Source organism: Sphaerodactylus townsendi, linkage group LG01, assembly GCF_021028975.2.
Source record: "Sphaerodactylus townsendi isolate TG3544 linkage group LG01, MPM_Stown_v2.3, whole genome shotgun sequence".
NCBI classification, from domain to species: Eukaryota; Metazoa; Chordata; class Lepidosauria; order Squamata; family Sphaerodactylidae; genus Sphaerodactylus; species Sphaerodactylus townsendi.
Genome location: NC_059425.1, coordinates 54,371,130 through 54,389,579, shown reverse-complemented (window position 1 = coordinate 54,389,579; position 18,450 = coordinate 54,371,130). Strand labels below are relative to the sequence as shown.

Genomic DNA, 18,450 nt, shown 5'->3' with positions numbered 1-18,450 from the left:
CAATGGGCTCGACTGATCAGGGGAGTTCCCTTCAGTACAACAAAGCCCGATGGGGGTGCGACAAGGAGGCAGAAGTCCAGCGAGGAGACACTGCCAGGGAGGAGTAGTCATGGAGGGTGTGATCCAGGGAAAGCCTGGGAGATCCCAATCTGGAGTGAGGGCACCACACTCGAGCTGGCTTCAAGGGCTACGGTTGGTGGAAGGACGGTTCAAGCTCCAGAGGGCAGTGGTGGGAAGGAGGTTCGCCACAGTATGGCAGAAAATGAGCGACTGCATTACAACCACAATGGTTAATTTCATTTTTATAACTTTGAAAAAGTATTAATACACTAGCAGCAAAGCCCATTGTGGGAGGGGGAAAGATACAATTGGGGAGGAAGCATTTCCCCCTGCAATAGGCTTTATCAGGGCCGTAGTAGCCCCCCTTCCCCCAGCGTGATGCTTCCCACCTACCTGGTCCTGAGTCTGTAGCATGGGGCGGGCAGAGGGTGGAAAGGTGAGGCTTGGGGTGGGGGAAGGTAAAAAAGAATGGCTTGGTATGAGAGAGGGCTGAAGCCAAGGCACTGCTGCTCTGCTGGGTGGGATGTGGGGAGGAACGTTTTGGTGGGCTGATGGAGCAACATGAGTGAAGGTGCCACTGCTCCAGTGGTCAGGCTGCTGGGGGTTGTGAGAGGGTATTGGGGGGCCTGGCAGAGCCAGGCTTGCTCATGGGTTGGGGGAAAGCAGGGTTGGGGGGAGTGGATGGAATGCGAAGAGATTTGTGAATTGAACCGCCATTTCTTGGACCATCTTTGTTCTAGAATGCTCCATTTGAGTCCTAGTGCCTATCTAGTACTGTCTCAAAGGCACTAGGACCCAAGTGGAGGATTCTAGAACAAAGATGGTCCAGAAAATGGCAAAAGAATTCACAAATCTCCTGTCGCCTTTATTCTGAACAGGGTATAGCGCTCCTTCCTCCAAATGGAACCAACCCAAGTAAATACTTCCTCTGTAATTTCTCACTATTCCAAGTGCCATGTGTATAACAATACACTAACTTATTCCATTTCCATGAGCAGTGAGCAGGATAACATCAAGCATCAACTGAAATAATTTATAAATGGTTTCTATATGGGATGTATTATTTGTTGCTGCTGTGATTTGCTATATACAGGCAAAATATTAAATTTCTAAAAGAAATGGTATCTTGCAATGTATATTCCATGAATAAACAACACTCAATGAGAGATTTTTAAATTCCTCCCATTCATTAGAGAATCTAAAATAATACAATCATATTAAGCTTGAGCTGCTTCTCTAACAACAAGCTTCTGGATTTAAAAAAAACTAAAAAAATTAAGTAGCTTTGTGAATGAGTTCAACTGCTCAATTACTGGAACTTATTTTCTCCACAGATTCACTAATGTCCCTGTGTCAATGAAGAACACTATTTGCTCAGGAATCTTACTTGAAAAGGGGTGGGAGGAATCCCTCTACACATTTTAAATGCAGATTAATTTATTTAAAAGAAATTTTTATCACATGAACAAAATTTTTAACAAACTACATCTTATCAAAAGTATAAAATACTGTTCTTTTTGGCAAACTTTTACATAGATTCCCTTTGATTTTACAAATCTGTCAATATAAGAAAAAGCTGACATAACCTATACAAAGTGCTGTTTGTTATGTACCAGATAGGGTGCATGCCAGAGACAGGAGTGAAAGACTTATGTCATATTGTGAAATCAAGCATTTTAGTGCAAACCTGAATAAATTTACATCCTGAAGTTAAACCACATGCAACTCAGGTGCAATAAAGCATTAATAAGTAAAGGGTTATTTAAAAATAACAAGAACTAATTTTTGAAACATTACTCCCCCCCCACCCCAAGAACATTTTTATACTATGCTACAGTTCCAAAACTATTTATACATTTTCTGTAACAATATAACAGCAGTTAAATATATTTGAAAATAAGATTTCTCCATAAAATATACTTTTCTTTGTTATGTACAATTTCCATTTCACTACAGAAATGCTACTGCAACAAACATGAGAACCATTAGGAAAAAATCCCAAGTTTTCTGACAAAATATAAATCATATTTAAGTGATATTAATCACTGCAAAACAACGAACCCTAACCCTAACCACAAATGCCAAGTATCCACAGATCTTCAGGGTTTAGTTTTGAGATTCTCTTTGGTTATTTTAAGCAATGTTGTTATAATTATATTTATTTAGCATCCTGTGAAATATGTATTTGGGGAGTGTTCTTTTATTTCTATTTAGATATAATGTCCTTTGCTTTTGAAATTTCTCCACAGACATACTATAACTTTAGTTAATATCTGAACTTGTGTAGGTGATATAGTCTACCTTATCTGCCAAAACAGCAGCCATCTGTTGATCAAGGAAGGATAAGAAGAATTTGATGATACTACTTGGGCTTTAAGTACCAGCTATATCCCCAGAATACTTTTCAATGTAAGGTAAAGATATTCCTGAACAATATAAGCTGTACAGCTTTGAATTTAAAAAATGCCTAATGCCACCTGCAATATTAGCATCAGAAAGCTGTCTCTTGGTACAGTAATCCATATTGTCCTGGACAGTATTTTAGCAAATCCTCAGAGAAGCAATGGTTTATTACACTAGAAGGTCTGCCTCATCATTAACTCAAATGTGATCTATGCACATCAGTTTGGAATATCTACTACAAGATGGCAAGGTTTATAAACTGGCTGATATATTATTGGTTCAAATTCACGCATTTGGAAGATAAGTAGCTTTTGTCTTGGTTACTTGACTTTTGTCTTATTATTTTAAGCAAAATGTCATCTGTTAAACTGGACTTTAAGATATATTTGAGTGAGACATTTGTTCAGGACAATCCTTCTTTAACAGCAAATGCTTATATTGTTTCTTGGTTCATAAAGATTTGTTGACTCTGGGGTTCAGAAAACTATTGAAATCGATTTGTCATGATTTGTACTATGAATAATTATCTATAATGGACAATATAATGTCACACAACTGCATACTATCAGCAGGGTCCATTCAGAGTTCTTAACAACTTGGCTGCCTTTCTTATTGTAAGGGTAACCTGTAGCCAGGTTCTTGTACCATGCACTCTTTGAATACATTGTTATATCCTACAGTTCTGACTCTGACATGGGCTTCCAATGTATGTCGAGCAGAATGTTTGGGATTACATTCCCAACACTGAAGCAGGTTATGCACTCTCAGGGTAAGTTTCTATTTCCTTCTTTCCCAACTGATGTAATCCTTCTAGCAGAGGAACCTGGGAAATTAGAAAGCTGTGGATAAAATAGGGGCACATGTGCTCCTTCCTGTCAGCTCCTAAGTACTACATGAACTGGAGATTTGCAAGCCAGACCAAATTCTGATCTCTTCCTTTCAGGAATACAAGGAAAAATAACTCTCTCAGATGATTACATGGATTTTTTAAGAGTTGTTCTTTGGAATTGCACAGAAAATTGATGGAGTTACCGAGGAATAATAGGAGCAATGTAACAGATGGGCAACCATCACAACTATGCAGATTTCATTTGCCAACAAATGCTTAATACAAAAGTGGAGATGCTTTCAAAGAGCATGCAACCCAGACACATTAGCTGACTAACCCCCTGGAAACACAAAGTGATTAAGTAAGAGCATGTCTACAAGGCATCCTCATACATTTTCCCAATCAGGTGTCTCGCTGTGCTCAACAGGGCACTCAAACTATTATTTCTCCTGAACTCCCCTTGTCAACTGCATCAACATTAAAGATTGCCCAGTAATAACAAAACAAGGGTGAGTTGCTCGTTTGCTGTGACAGCCAGATGCAGTGATGCAGCACTTTCAAACACACTCCCCAACACACTCCCCCTCACTCCACCAAACAGAAGTCAGATCAAACTGTTTGCTCCTTGATAAGTAGCTGGCTTCTTGAATCAGTTTGGGGAAAAAGTTAAGAGTGACCAGATGGGAACATTTGAGTAGCATTTCTATATGTATCAAATATTTTCAGAAGCCGTTAATCAGGCCTGACCCACTTTATACTGTTCAGATTATTTCTATGGCAAACTGTCTTTTCCAATGACACAGCCATAGAGGAACCAACCCAGTCATTCAAAAATTTGAACATGATGATGATTTGGCCAAGAACAAAAACAAGGGAGGGGAGAGAGAGTGAGGGCGGGGGCGGGGGAGTGAGAAAGGAATTTTTCAATTCCCCTTTCATTCATTATGGATAAGATGGGTGCAAAATGTTTACCTTTCATAAAAAATGTTTTAGACCTCAGTCTGTGCTTATTTAACATAAACAAACACAGCAAACCAAGGAAGTAAAGGACCAGAATCACAATAATTTTCTTTGGACTTAATCTGCAAATTTATGATTGTTACAGAGAAATAAAAAGGGGGGAAATAGCAAAAAGACAGTGAAATATTTTCAAGAAAACTGAATTTCAGCATAACTACAGGACATGAAACATTTGTTGTGTTGCATTCTATTTAGAGATATTCACAGCTGTAGGTATAGAAGCCCATAACTCCTGCTTTCAAAAGTTGTTCAAATTCAACGGTGTTTCAGTTTCCCAAGATAAGTTTATAAGCCTATTACAGAGTGTCTTCTGGGGGATAAGCTTACTTTTAGTATAATTATACTTAACCTTAACAACTGCTTAAAACACCCACACACCGTTTCATAAATGGCAGCCTTTAAAGTTTTTTGGCCATGATCCGAAACTCCCCAGGGTTCCAATGCTCAAGTAAAATTCTGAGTGAACAAAAGTTATCTTATTTTATACATGGTCTATGTTATAATGTACATAAAAGAGCAAAATAAAAGAGCACTTCAGCCCCTTCCCCCACGCACATAGAAGCTGCCACAACAAAGAATTTGACACTTTCATAATCAGTCTTAACAGTTTCTGGGTAGTGCAAAGTACAAACTGAGAAATGTAGTACAGAATCCCATTATTTATCATTGTTTTACTTCATGGTAGTCATCTTCCTCCCACATTCCTTTTGTTTGTGAGGAGAGTACATGCACTATCCTTGAGAGAATGCTTCAGCATCGCCATCAGCATAAAAGAAGTATCTTCCTTCAGTGACGGACAGCTTTTCTATCAATGCTGCTTTTGAATCGCATTTTAGTGCATTCGGTCAATCACTCACATATCCTATCTAATACTGTTCAGTATATGGAGGGTGGGGAAGGGGAGAGTTATCCCAGCAGCTACTCTAAAGTGAAGATCAAGTAGCCATTTTTCTTTAGATTCATAATTCTCTTCCTCTATCCTTTCTGAACCCAATTAAAATGGAAGTTCTGAAGTGCACAATGTAAAAAAATCCTTTGCAAATGAACTGCCACATAAAGCTTTAAGATTCAGTAAAACATTAGATCAATCTAGCTGTTTTCACTTTCTTTCCTCATGGATAATCACTTCTTTCCCATCCAAGCAAAGTAAGTGGAATAATCCACTAAGTCAGTCTACTTCTTCAGGAGGAAATTCAAAAATAGTCCCCCACCTGCTTACAGCAAATATGAAGATGCCATGAAAGAATTCATTTGGGACACAGCTTTCTAGGCTTGGGAATAATATCAACCTTAACTGCTGAACTAGCCCGAGAGCTTCTCTAGTAGAAAGACAATGGCAACTGTATAAATTCTGCACAATCTGCTTTATCAAGATGCCACCAAGGTATTTCCATGTCAGTTTTGTAGTTACTGCAGACGTGGTTAATGGTCCATTATTTGTCATTTGAAAGTATTTGACATAAGAATGGTTGCAGATGTTTTTGGATCAGAAAGGCACAAAATGAAACATAGTTTAAAAATTCTCCTTAGGTATCCTGTGGTGGGGGGGTAGGGGAGAAGATGGGAAACCCTGAGGAGTTAAAAAGAATTTGGGGCTTTTCATGGGGAAAAAAGCCAGAAAGGAACAGGAACTTTTCCATGCTTTTGGTTACCAAGGCATAAGGACTAAACACCTCTAAAAAGGGGAACAAAATGAATTGTTGTTCATCTTCCAAAGCCAAACGTAATATACTATCCCTACCCAAATAAGAAACAACTCAAATTTGTTCCAGTCCTGGATAAAAAGTACTCCAAGTATTTAAACAGGTTAAAATAAAAGTCCTCCTGATGGGGGAACTAATTTCAATGAGCATTTGTAATTTTACAGACCAGTTCATTTCTCCTAGAGCTCAACGTCATCTTGAAGTAATTCAGAGTCATCTTCATCTAGTAAGAGATCAGGGTCTATCCCTTCAGTACTGTCAATTACCTCCCCCAGTTCCTGAACAACATCACTGTCAAGCTCATCCACCTGCTCAACCTGCTTTATCAAGTCTAAGTGATCCAATGGAATCAAGGCATGCTCAGCTGGCCCTGTAGTCCTTGCAATAGTAGCTGCCATTTCAGCTGCCACGGCAGCCTTCTGAGCTTTCTGCCTTTGTTGTTCTTCCTGTTGCCGGTGTGTTTTCATATGGGCGTTGCGACTTTTGATTTTGAAAAACATCCTGGAGAAGATATGAAGGGGTAGGGGACAAAAGTAGATTTCAGAAAGGTTCAGCACATGCATACACATGCAGCGAATGTTCAAAATTTGGTGGCTCCTCGTGTTAGCAGTGCTTCTCCTCCAACCAATGCAATTTCCCCAGTCTCATGAGCCTAGGTCTAGCAAACACATACTGTTCTCCATGCCAGTATTATTTCTGATCTCATAAAAGAATGATTTGGGGAGGGGTGTCAGCCTTTGCTGGTGCATGACTGAATTTGTAGACATTCACAACACTTGCCTGGAATTCACACATGAATTACCCAATTTTGGCCTTTCAAGAAGCCTTCATCAGATGTTTTAGGAGAGACTTCACATCTCAGAAAAATAAATGAAGATGCAAGATCCTTGAGCGATGGGTTTCTTGAAATCCATGATTCAGTGTCACATAACAAAAAGACAACTAGGTTTGGTGCAAGTCAGTTGAATATCAACTTCTCCAGTGTTTACATGGCATAGTTACAAAGCCCTACTCAATATATTCGTTTTTGAACCTCGCTGATGATTTGTGGCCCATGAAGATTCTTTAAAAGAACAAGCAACACACTACAGATCTGTCACAGGCAGAAAAATACTTACTTGCCACATTCTTTACAAGGGAAAACTGTAGGGGGATCAGTCTCGCCACTTGTTGTGCTGTGAGCTGGAGAGTTTTTGACTGAGCAGTACTCATTCTGGGAATTTGGTTTCGGCTTGGTGCCAGGACCTCCATAGCGGGTTTTCACCACAGGGTTTGTACCACCATGAATGCGAGCATGACCATTCAAGGCTTGTCTGGAGCTGAACATCTATAGGGCAAAACCCCCCAACACAAAATGGCTATTAAAGGCAAAGTATAATAGAAGAGTAAATAATTAAGTATTTTTTCTCCCTTGTCTAAAACTGAAAGAGCTCTGCTGTGCTGGATCACCTTAATGTAGACAAGCATCCTGATCCTACCCAAAACATTGTATTTCGTCCATAGCACCTGGCTGTAAAGGGATACTATCTCTGCACAAGAAGTTCCTATTTAGCTACCAGTGCTAACAAGCAACAAAACACAAACACAAAATCTGTAACAAACAAAACACAAATGATCTGTCTATACTGCTCATGCAGGAGGAAATGAATGAAAAGACCTCATTTTTGTTTATATTGCTGGATTGGGACTTGAGAGGTGAATGCTTCCTTGGGGTTCAGTAGCACATGGACCAGCTAGATGAACTTCACATCCCCTGGAGAATAGAGGTGATTGTGAGACCATTCTCACCACGGGCATTATATATTGTTCTCACATGTAACCAGACCATAACCTACTTTGTTTCACAGCAAATCATAGTTTGCCACTATATTTGAATTGACAATTACAGTTAACATTTGATCTGCAAACCAGGATGTTAAACCACAGTTTAGCTCCAATTCCCAATCATGGTTTGCAGAAAAAGCACAAACTGTAGTTTGCGAGTAGGTGTGTTGTGTATTGCTCCAAACCTGGAAACAGCTAGTCAGATAGTTGTATGTGAGGGAATAGTGGAGGGAGAAGACTTAAGCCCAAGAATCCCCCAGGCTCATTCCTGCATTAGAAAAAAAACCACATTGTTTGCCATAGTATCTGAAACAAACCCCAACCCTGATAAGAAACACTCTTGAGAACAAGGAAAATCTTGTGCAGCATTCTACCCGCCTTCTGCTTGGCCTCTCAGTGTCCACTCAGTTCTGCTATCAGTGCAACCATCATCATAGAAAAAGTCCTACTTTCTGAAAAAAGAAAGCTGAAGTCTGTATTCAACACCAAATTCTGTACATGAACACAAAAGCTAAGGAACATACAATATTCAGATGCATGCATGCATGTACACACTTCACTTATGTATTATGTTATGAAATACACCTACAGCTCCACAATCTGGCATTTCACAGGTAAATGAAGTCACAGGGAGAATGAGGTTCTTCAGGGATGGCAGGTTAATAGGTGCCCCAAGGGCAATGGGTGGTGGGTCAGGAGAATTCTGATTTTCAATTTCCTCTTCTTTTATAGATTTTCTATCTTCCTCCACTTGCTCCTCATTCTCCAAGTCTTCTTCTTCTCCACTTGTCTGAAAAACATACATATTTTAAGGCAGGCAGAATTGGTGTAAGAAAATGTGGGTGAGCATCTTTACATAAGAACTGATCCTTGACTGGTAAAAGCAAGCCCTTGTCAGCACATCTTATCTTTGAAGAGAGGCAGGTGATTCCGAGACACTCTGTTGTGAGATAAACCTGTTTCTTCTAACTCCAATTTGTTTATGCACTTGGGAAATGTATACGCAGACTCCCAAATAAAAATCATACACTTCCATTTTATATTAAGAGAATGTACTCACCATGCCTCTTTCTTGAGGCGGCTAACAAAGTAAAAAAAAATGCAGTAAGATCATTACAACGAAAATTAAGAGTTACTAGCCATTAAAAACAAGTTAAGCATAAAACGTTCATTGTATCTATACAACAGACTAGAAGCAGGTGGTTAAAAATAGCTAAAAAATGGGCCTCAGTTAAAAATCTGGATAAAAATGGTTTGGCCTGGGGTATAAAAAGGTGAGGTGCTACCACTGAAAAAGCCCTATCTCTGGTTGACACTCCCCTTTGCAAACAGGGCCATGTGGAGCAGGGTTTAGGAAGAGGATCAACTAATGAGCTGGACTGAATTCTACTGTCTTCTGACAAACTCTCCAAAAGAGTGATATTATTTATTTATTTATTTATTTAATTTGTTTGTTTTATATACCGCCCACCCTCGAAGGTCTCTGGGCGGTGTACAACATAGAGGAAAATACAACATACAGGAAGAGCATAATCAAAATTGCAAATATAAAAAATAAATTTAGCTCCATAACATTAAAATAATTAAAACCAAGTAAATGCAGCATACATAAATAATAAACAGCGTCCGACAATTAAAAAAAAACTCAGGGGAGGGGAACAGAAGACCCCATAGATGCAATAGGGGCCACCTAGTTAAAGGAGGGGTGTGCCATCAGTGGCCAGCCTTCCCAAAAGCCTGGTGGAACAACTCAGTCTTACAGGCCCTGCGGAAATCACCAACGTCCTGCAAGGCCCAGACAGTTGGAGGGAGAGCGTTTTACCAGGCAGAGACCAGGGCTGTAAAGGCCCTGGCGCTAGTAGAGGCCAGCAGCATCATTGAGGGGCCGGGAACCACCAGGAGATTGGCCTCTGATGATCACAGAGGCTGAACTGAAACATATGGGGTCAGATGGTCCCGTAGGTAAGAATATGGTAGGAATACTGGGCCCTAAGGGTTAATTAAAAGTGGGGGTGTACTATTGTCCATCTGATCAAATCCTTGAGGCTGATCTTGAGATGGAAAAGGAAATAAAGGGAACAATGACCACAATGCTATAGGCAGCCCAATGGGGGGGGGGGGGGCTCTTAGAGCTGGCATGGGGCCATGCTGGTGTGTTTACCAGCTGTACTGGCATAAGTGGCCCTTACACCAGTAGAGAGAGCAAACTGGGAGGACGTGGACCTCGGTAGCATTCAACCTGGAAGAGAGACCAGCCCCCAGAGCTGTGTTGACATCCTGGAAGATGTTGGTGCAGCTGGAGGCTTTGAAGAGAATTTCTGGGGATGGAACTGGGAATGTCCCCAGTGTAGAGTTTGGACTTACACAACCTAAAAGAGTGGTGTAAGTATGCTTTGGGCTATGGAAGGCTTTCAAGTGGCTGGGAAGTTTCTGATGTTCACTGCCTCCCCATGTCACCTGGAAGTCCTTTGGAGGCCATGTGGCAGTAGCACCATCTCCGGCCACCTGAATCCTGTGACTGTAAGTTGATCATTCATGTCAGCAGAAAGTTACTCCAAAAATCCAAAACTGTAACATTTGGTTTCAAAGTGGGGAGCTTTACAAAAATGAAGAGAATAGTTAAAGGGAAACTGAAAGGGAATCACAGAAGAGTCAAATTCCTAGAGGATGCTAGGAAGCTATTTAAAACCACACTAATTAAATTTCAGATAGAATGCATTTTTCAAGTTAGGAAAGGCATTGTTAGGAAAGAATGTGCACGATTAACAACACAAGTCAAGAAAGCTATATAAAAAAAGAGGCTGCTTTTAAAAAGTGGAAAGTCTGTCCAGATGAATTGAAAAGGAAGGATCACAGGTTCAGCAAAAGGCATCAAGATAAACAATACAAATTATTTAAATCTATCAGGACCACTAAATCAGCCAAAGAAACAGTTGGTGTCTTTTGGAGTTTTTTTTGGCTAGAGCCGTGGTCTGGTGGATTTTGTTCCTAACGTTGTTTCAGCATTTGTGGTTAGCCGAGTTTGTGTATCACAGAGAAAACTCTGTTTCACACAGACTTTTCTCTGTGATACACCTCTGAAGATGCCAGCCACAGATGCAGGCAAAACGTTAGTAACAAAATCCACCAGACCATGGCCACACAACCCGGAAAACCCATCAGAACCAGTTGAATCTGGCCGTGAAAACCTTTGACAATACAGTTGGGTCTTTGGATGACCAAGCAATAAAGGGATTGTTAAAGGAAGACAGAGGGCGGGGGGAGGCAAAGAAGATCAATTAATATTTTTGCTTCTGTGTTCACTATTGAAAGGGTAGGGCATGTACTCTTGCCACAACTATTATTTTCAGGAAGGGAGTCTGAAGAATTTGAGTCGAATAGAGGTGAGGAGAGATGGAGGTCTAGACCTACTGAGGAAATTAAAACCAATAAATCTCTGGGGCCCAATGACATGTACCCCAGAGTTCTTAAGCAACTCAAATGTATAATAGGTTACATATATGGGTCAGTAGATCTACCATCACTAAATTCAGCTGTTCTGCCAGGAGACAGTAGCAAATGACACAGGCTCATAGCAGAACAAAGCTGCTGAGGGAAAACCAGCATGTCTTCTGCAAGAGGAAGTCCCACCTCACCAACCTTTTGGAGTCTTTTGAGAAAGTGAACAAAAACATAGAGAGTAGTGACCCAACAGATATTATAACCTTGGACTTTCAAACAGCTTCTGACAAGACCCCTCATCAAAGCCTCCTGAGTAAACTTAGCAGTTATGGGATAAGAGGATGTGTTCTCTTGTAGAATAAAAATTGGTCAAATGACAGAAAACCAAGATTAGGAATAAATGCAGTGGCATAGCGCCAACGGGGCAGGGGGGCACAACGCCCCAGCGGAGCCGCGGCAGAGGCATGGCGGGGCCGTGGGTGTTCCAGGGGGCGGGAGACGCTGAAGCAGGGGCGCAGGGGGTGCGCGTGCCCCAGGTGCAGTTTTCCCTCACTCCGCACCTGAATAAATGGACAGTTCTCACAATGGAGGGAAGTGGGGACCACAAGGATCAGGATTAGAGCAGGCACTATTTAATTTGTAAATAAATAATTTGGAACTTGGGATAAGTAGTGTAGTAGTGAAGTTCAGAGATGACAAAAACTATGCAGGATGGTGAAAACCAAGGATGACTGTGAAGAGTTCTAGCAGGATCTACACAAATTAGGTGAGTGGACAAATGAAGTTCAGTGTTAATAAGTGTAAGGTGATGCACACTGGGACAAAAAAAATCCCATCAAATACAGGCTAACGAGGTCTAAATTTGATGACTGAGAGGGGAAAAGATCTTGAGGTTGTAATAGATAGCTTAATGGAAGTGTCAACCTAGTGTGCTGCAGTGGTAAAAAGGCAAACTCTATTAGGGAACTGACTGAAAATAAAATGGCTGATATTATAATGACTCTATGCAGATCTGTGGTGCAGCCTCATTTGGAATACTGTGTATAGTTCTGGTCACTGTCATTCAAAAAGAACATTGCGGCGCTGGAAAAAGTACAGAAGTCGGCAACCAAGATGATTAGGGTGTTGGAGCACCTTCCCTGTGAATAAAGTTTGAAGAGTCAGGGTCTTTTTTCGTTTAGAAAAGAGATGACTAAGGGGGAATATTATAGAGGTTTATAACACTATGCATAAAATGATAAGAGTTGACAAAGAAAACATTTTCCCTCTCCCAACATACTAGAACTAGAGGGCATTCAATGAAGCTGATAGGCAGAAGATTTAGGACAGACAAAAGGAAATACTTTTTTTTACTCAGATTGTGATTAAAATGTAGAATTTGCTGTCAGAGGATGTGATGATGGCCACAGGCATAGACTGCTTTAAAAGGGAATTAGACACATTGATGGAGGATAGGTCTATCTGCGTCTACTAGTGTTGAATGTTTAGCTTAATATATTTAGCAGAGCAGAATAAAATAGACCAATACCCAGTTGCTGGTTTTATATAAATGAATTTACTAACTATTGGGGAGGGTTACATGGAAGAAAAAACAAAGAACCTTTTCTATTCTAGCACTAACTTGGTTACATAGTTCTGCACCATGTGATCTCACATCTTTGATGATGGAGGAGAGGGAGGGAAGGAAGATGGCGTCCCGTGCTGCATCCTCAGTCTGTGAGCTCTAAATTTTAACTTACTTTCTGTTTTAATACAAGCAGCTGGTTTGCAGCAGCAGCTTTCTTCTGCGTTTTTTTGGCTCCCCTCTCCTGGCAAAATTTATTTGGCTGACTGCCACTGTTTTAATTGTCTAATCAACGAAGGAAATGACTTTGAGGAAACGCCGCCGTTCAAATCTGAGCTCTAATACCTCGAACCAAAAACCTCCCAAACAAAGTAAAATAGATGATTTTACCACCAATTATTCTCAGCAATCTCTTCATAATGAACTTAAGCTTTCAAACAGGTTTGAGGTTTTGGAAACTTCTGTTTCGGAAACTTTTGCCGCTCCTGCTGATTACTTTTCACACGAGGTGCCCTTGCAAATGAACGAAGTTGTGAATAACAGCACACATGAAGAGGAAAGTGTTTATCCTTCACCCCTACTCCCACTTTCAACAACTGAATGTTTACCAGCAGTGGGGAGTTCCCCCGTGTTTAATCATCATGAGCTTTTATCGGACAGCTCAGAAGTAAAGTACTTGACTGATTTACTTTCAAAGGAGGCTTTTCTTATTTCCAAGACCTTTGAGAAATTGCTTGGTTGCCTTGCTTCTTTAAGTGAGAGAGTGGGTTCTCTTGCTTCTTCCATCTCAGAAAAATCCAGGGCTTCCAACAACCCGGATTCACCTATTTTATACAATTCTAAACACTCACCCTCCAATTATTTACTTTTTAATCCAGATAAACTCTCCACCATACTTGTGCTGCAGCACCACCAAGTGTCGGTTGATATAGGGAACTCTGCTCTTAACAATGGTCGGTGGTCAACCTTCCACAGGATATGTATATCCCTCAGTAAACTTCTCAACTGCCAACCAAAGAAGACCCACCTGAAATCCTTTAAAAGACTTCCATATCGTAATAAATACACAAGACTGGTACTAAGCTTTGAGTCCCCTGACACCCCCTCCTATCTACTCAAGCACAAAACCTTTTTTGCTAATAGCTATGACATCTGGGTAAATAGGGTTTTTTACAACACCAAAATCAACAAACTGGTGGATATTCCCAGCAACAAGGAGTTACCCAATAAAGTAATTTCTCCTAAGGAACCCTCGACTTTTTCATCCTGTACTCTCCCAGAGACTCTCAACAGAAATACCGAAAGGATGAATGAGATTGACTCCATCCTGACAGAATGGAACTGTCTAAAGACTCTTATTGAGGGGATGGCGAGTCAACAACGTTCACCCAAGAACCCAGGTGAAATCCCTTCAGCTAAACAGGTGGCGGAAACTATTAAACAACCCCAGACAGACTCAGCTCTCCACTCACAACTTCTAGATCTCTCCACCCATCAACAGCTGATGCAACATCAAACCACTAACAGAGAGAATCTTAAAAGTCCGTTAAAACCATCGAATCAAGTAACTGACATTGATATTGATATTGATCTGCGTTCAGAAAGAGTACTCAATTACAGTGATTTCCGCAGCTCAGGAGGAAAATCCTGGGCAGCTGAGCTGGAGGAATTGCAACTATGTTCTAACAATCCCAGCCCTGGCACCATCTTGGACACTATAATTCATAATGGAACAGACGAGACCCTATTATGTATTAACTCCAAGGTCCCCCTAATCGAACCTGAATCCACAATCAATGAAGGAAAGAATACAGAGGGATTTTGTGATCTTTCTACTGGCCCTCAAGAAGATCTAGTTGATATCTCAGCCTCCCCAGTACCTGCACTTGGTCAAAGGAATTTCATTAAGTCAACAGCTCAAGTCCTCCGTGAGGAGGAATCGCAGCCTCAGCCAACTGGTGACAACAAAGAGGCAAAGTCAACTACAATCCATGAGAGGCAAGACCCCCAAAGTACAGAGGACTTTGATCTGGATCTTAGATCATCCAGACTACCCCAAACTGACCCAGGCTCAGTGACCTTTGGAAAGTCCTGGATGGAGGAACTGGGGGAACTCAATGGGAACTCAATGGGAATTCCGAATAGGGGCCCTATGAATGGTTGTATCCAGTATGACATGCCTGCCATCGAAGAAATCACTCCTGTGGACTGACGCCAGGGAAGGGAAGTAGCCTCCCTTATCTCCTGGAACATCGCAGGATGGAACAACAAAAGCAAGAACCATGACTTTACCGCTTACTTAAGCAGATTTAAGTTTATAGCTCTGCAAGAAACCTGGTCTAACACAGATTTATTCTTAAAAGGCTACCACCAATATTCCCTTCCAGCTACCAGAGTATCCAAATTTGGCCGCTATGCGGGTGGTCTTGCACTGTTTGTTACCAACGGTATTAAATCCACTTCTCTGGGCTCCTGTCCACCTCTTGCCCATGCGGTTTTGATAGAGGGGGAAGATCTGACTATGATTATAGTAAACCTCTATATCTCTCCCGGTCTATCACGAGTCTCCTTATCCAATACTTGGAGCAGTTTATCATCATTTATTGAGAACCTGGAAAATAATCACCCGCTTACGGAGTTAATATTGACAGGAGACTTTAATGCCAGGGTTGGTGCAGAACTATCCACAACTTTGGCCCAGCTCAACCTTGAGGATGACTCTGCACAGCTTCTCCTATGTCCTGCCCGCCGGACTTCTAAAGATCCACATGTGAACTCCGCTGGAATCCAGCTAATAAAATTTGCCATAAAATTTAATAAACTATGGTTGAATGGGCTTAAACACCATAGAAACGCAGATAGTTTTACCCTGGTTAATTTCATGGGTTCGAGTGTGATTGATTATATTTTAATGTCACCCTATTTATATCAGTTCGTTACTTCTTTTAGTATTGGGGACCTATTACTCAGTGATCATCTACCACTAACTCTAACCTTTTCAAGTAAGGTTGGGGTTGGCGAGGACCCTTCTTTGACACCCAAGCACTATAAGTTAACATGGTCACCACAGGTAGCAGCCGCCTCAGAGGCTCTGCTTGGCTCTCCTATGATAACCAAATTAAAAGAGGATATAACAAAGGCTGCTTCCCCAAAACTGGGAATAGATCAATTTGAACAACTAATTACTGTTTTAGTGCGTAATTTACAATCAATTTCCTTGTCCAAACCCAAGGCCTCCAAACACAATACAACATGGTTTGACCATTATTGCATCGAACATAATAATATAATTCGTACACTTTATAGAAGATACCGCAGCACGGGGGATGAGGAGCTACTTAGCAACATAACTCAATTAAAAAGAAAGTTCCAACTTGTAGTTCAACTGAAACACATGAACTACATTGAATATCAATGGAATCAATTATACCAGGCCACTATAACTAATAACATCCAACAATTCTGGCAGTTAGTAAATAGAAGTACCCCAACCTATGGCACGCATGCCTCACATATCTCTCTGGCTCACTGGCACAGATATTTTTCCAACCTTTTCAATGTGGGTACTACTATGAACCCTGTTCTTGCCCCAGCTTCAGCTGAGCTACCTGACTAGCCTGCGGTTAAACCTCAGGAAGTGATCAACTTAATTAATGGTTTAAAAAGAGGCAAAGCCCCTGGCCCCGACCAAATAATACCTGAAATATTCAAATCTTCTCCAGAATGGTGGGCAACGCTTTTGGCCTCACTATTCACTTATGTTAACAACACAGGCCTTATACCAAGCGAGTGGTTAACAGCTATAATTGTCCCCATATACAAAAAGGGAGACACTACTAATCCTTCGAATTACCGCCCTATCAGTCTCCTTTCAGTCACTGGCAAACTATATGCCAAATTTCTATACTTGAAACTTGAGGAGTGGATCAGACAAACAGGAGTAATTGGTCCAGAGCAAATTGGCTTCTCTAAAAATAAATCAACACTTGATCATTTATCTGTTTTATCACACCTAGCCAATAAATATACAATTCATGCCAACCATAAACTTTTTGTTGCGTTTTTAGATTTAAAAGGGGCATTTGACTCAGTTTCAAGAGAACTACTCTGGAGCAAACTCTCTGTCCTGAACATTGACCCTAGATTATTGTTTTTAATAAAACAATTGTACGCTTGCACTAGCTGTAAAATCAGAGGTGCCCCGAATGGGCCCTTTACATCTAACATCCCTACTACTAGGGGAGTCAAACAAGGCTGCATACTGGCCCCTATTTTGTTTAACATCTTTCTCAGCGATTTAGTGCCTATTCTTTTAGTTGTCAACGGACACGCATTCAAAACTGTGCTCTAAACATGCCCCTGCCCTGCTTTACGTGACTGACACTGCTCTCCTCTCATGCCCAAACTTTGGCCTCACCCGCCTTCTGAATCGCTGTGCGGAATACTGTAAGTCAAATGAACTGGAAATCAACTATGAGAAATCCAAAATATTGGTATTCGCCAGACGATTCTCTAGACAGGTATGGACTATCAACAAGAAACCTACAGAGCAAGTCAAACAGTTTAAATATCTGGGCATTACTCTTACGAGCAATCTTAATTGGGCAGTACACAGGACACTAGCACTTGATGCAGCCAATAACAGCGCTTCAGCAATCCTGTGCTTTTTCCACAAATCGGGCCATCAATATATACCATCAGCGTTGAAAGTTTTCAATGCCAAATGTGGAACCAAGCTCCTTTATGGAGCACCTATCTGGATTGAAGCGGCGAACAAAATCTTAAATAGATCTCAATCCCGTTTTTTTTATAAAATCATGGGACTACCCAACTGTGCTCCATACGCAGCCCTATGCTTAGAACTTGGGCAAATATCCCATGTCACAATGGCTTGGCTGAGAACCATCAAATATTGGCTGCACATCCATTTTTCACAAGATCATTCTAGCTTAATCCACTCGATGCTCTCCGACTCGGTAGTTCCCAGATGGATGACGTTGGTGGAAGAAAAAATCAGCTCTATCGGCCTCCCACTAGAGTCACTTTACTCTTCCACTCTACCGGAGGCCTATAATTGCCTGAAAATCAGGCTGCTGGAACATGAGTACTGCAACATGATAGCTGAAGCGAGGAAAACATGCTCTCCTCTAAATTTGCTTATCCCTTTTGAACAAGGACATACAGCCAACTACCTTTTCTGGCTTACCAATCCAAGGCACAGAAGAGCAATATCCTTGGCCCGTTTCAATTTAATGCCCTCTATGCTCCTTAAAGGCAGATACCAACGCATAGATAAACAAAAGAGGCTATGCCCATGCAACTCAGGCCAAGTAGAGACACTGGAGCACACTCTGTTTCATTGTGCAAGATTTGCCAAGATCAGAATGACCCAGCCCATCATTGCTTCACTTCTATACAATCATCTAACTGATGCTCTTAGGATTCCGTTAATCTTAGATAATCTTGATCCTTACTTCTGCGAAAGCGTAGCAAAATATCTTTTAAAGATTATAGACGCAACGCTAGATGGATACTAAGCACTAGATTGCTATCATCATAACAACAACAATGCTGCTTACATTAACTATTTGCTATTGGCACACAGC

General features: G+C 41.0%; 1 protein-coding gene across 4 annotated transcripts in view; it reads right to left on the bottom strand.

The window, feature by feature from the left end:
- Positions 1-1,878: 1,878 nt before the first annotated feature.
- Positions 1,879-18,450, bottom strand: part of TRERF1 (transcriptional regulating factor 1) — a 109,510-nt gene continuing 92,938 nt past the window's right edge. For all 4 annotated transcript variants that reach the window (XM_048513774.1, XM_048515408.1, XM_048516221.1 and 1 more), the window contains 3 exons: positions 8,429-8,629; positions 7,134-7,342; positions 1,879-6,516 (listed from right to left, as the gene is read on the bottom strand). In XM_048513774.1, coding sequence (XP_048369731.1) covers positions 6,195-6,516; positions 7,134-7,342; positions 8,429-8,629 — 732 coding nt within the window. In that variant the 3' untranslated portion in view covers positions 1,879-6,194. The remainder of the gene's footprint in view (positions 6,517-7,133; positions 7,343-8,428; positions 8,630-18,450) is intronic.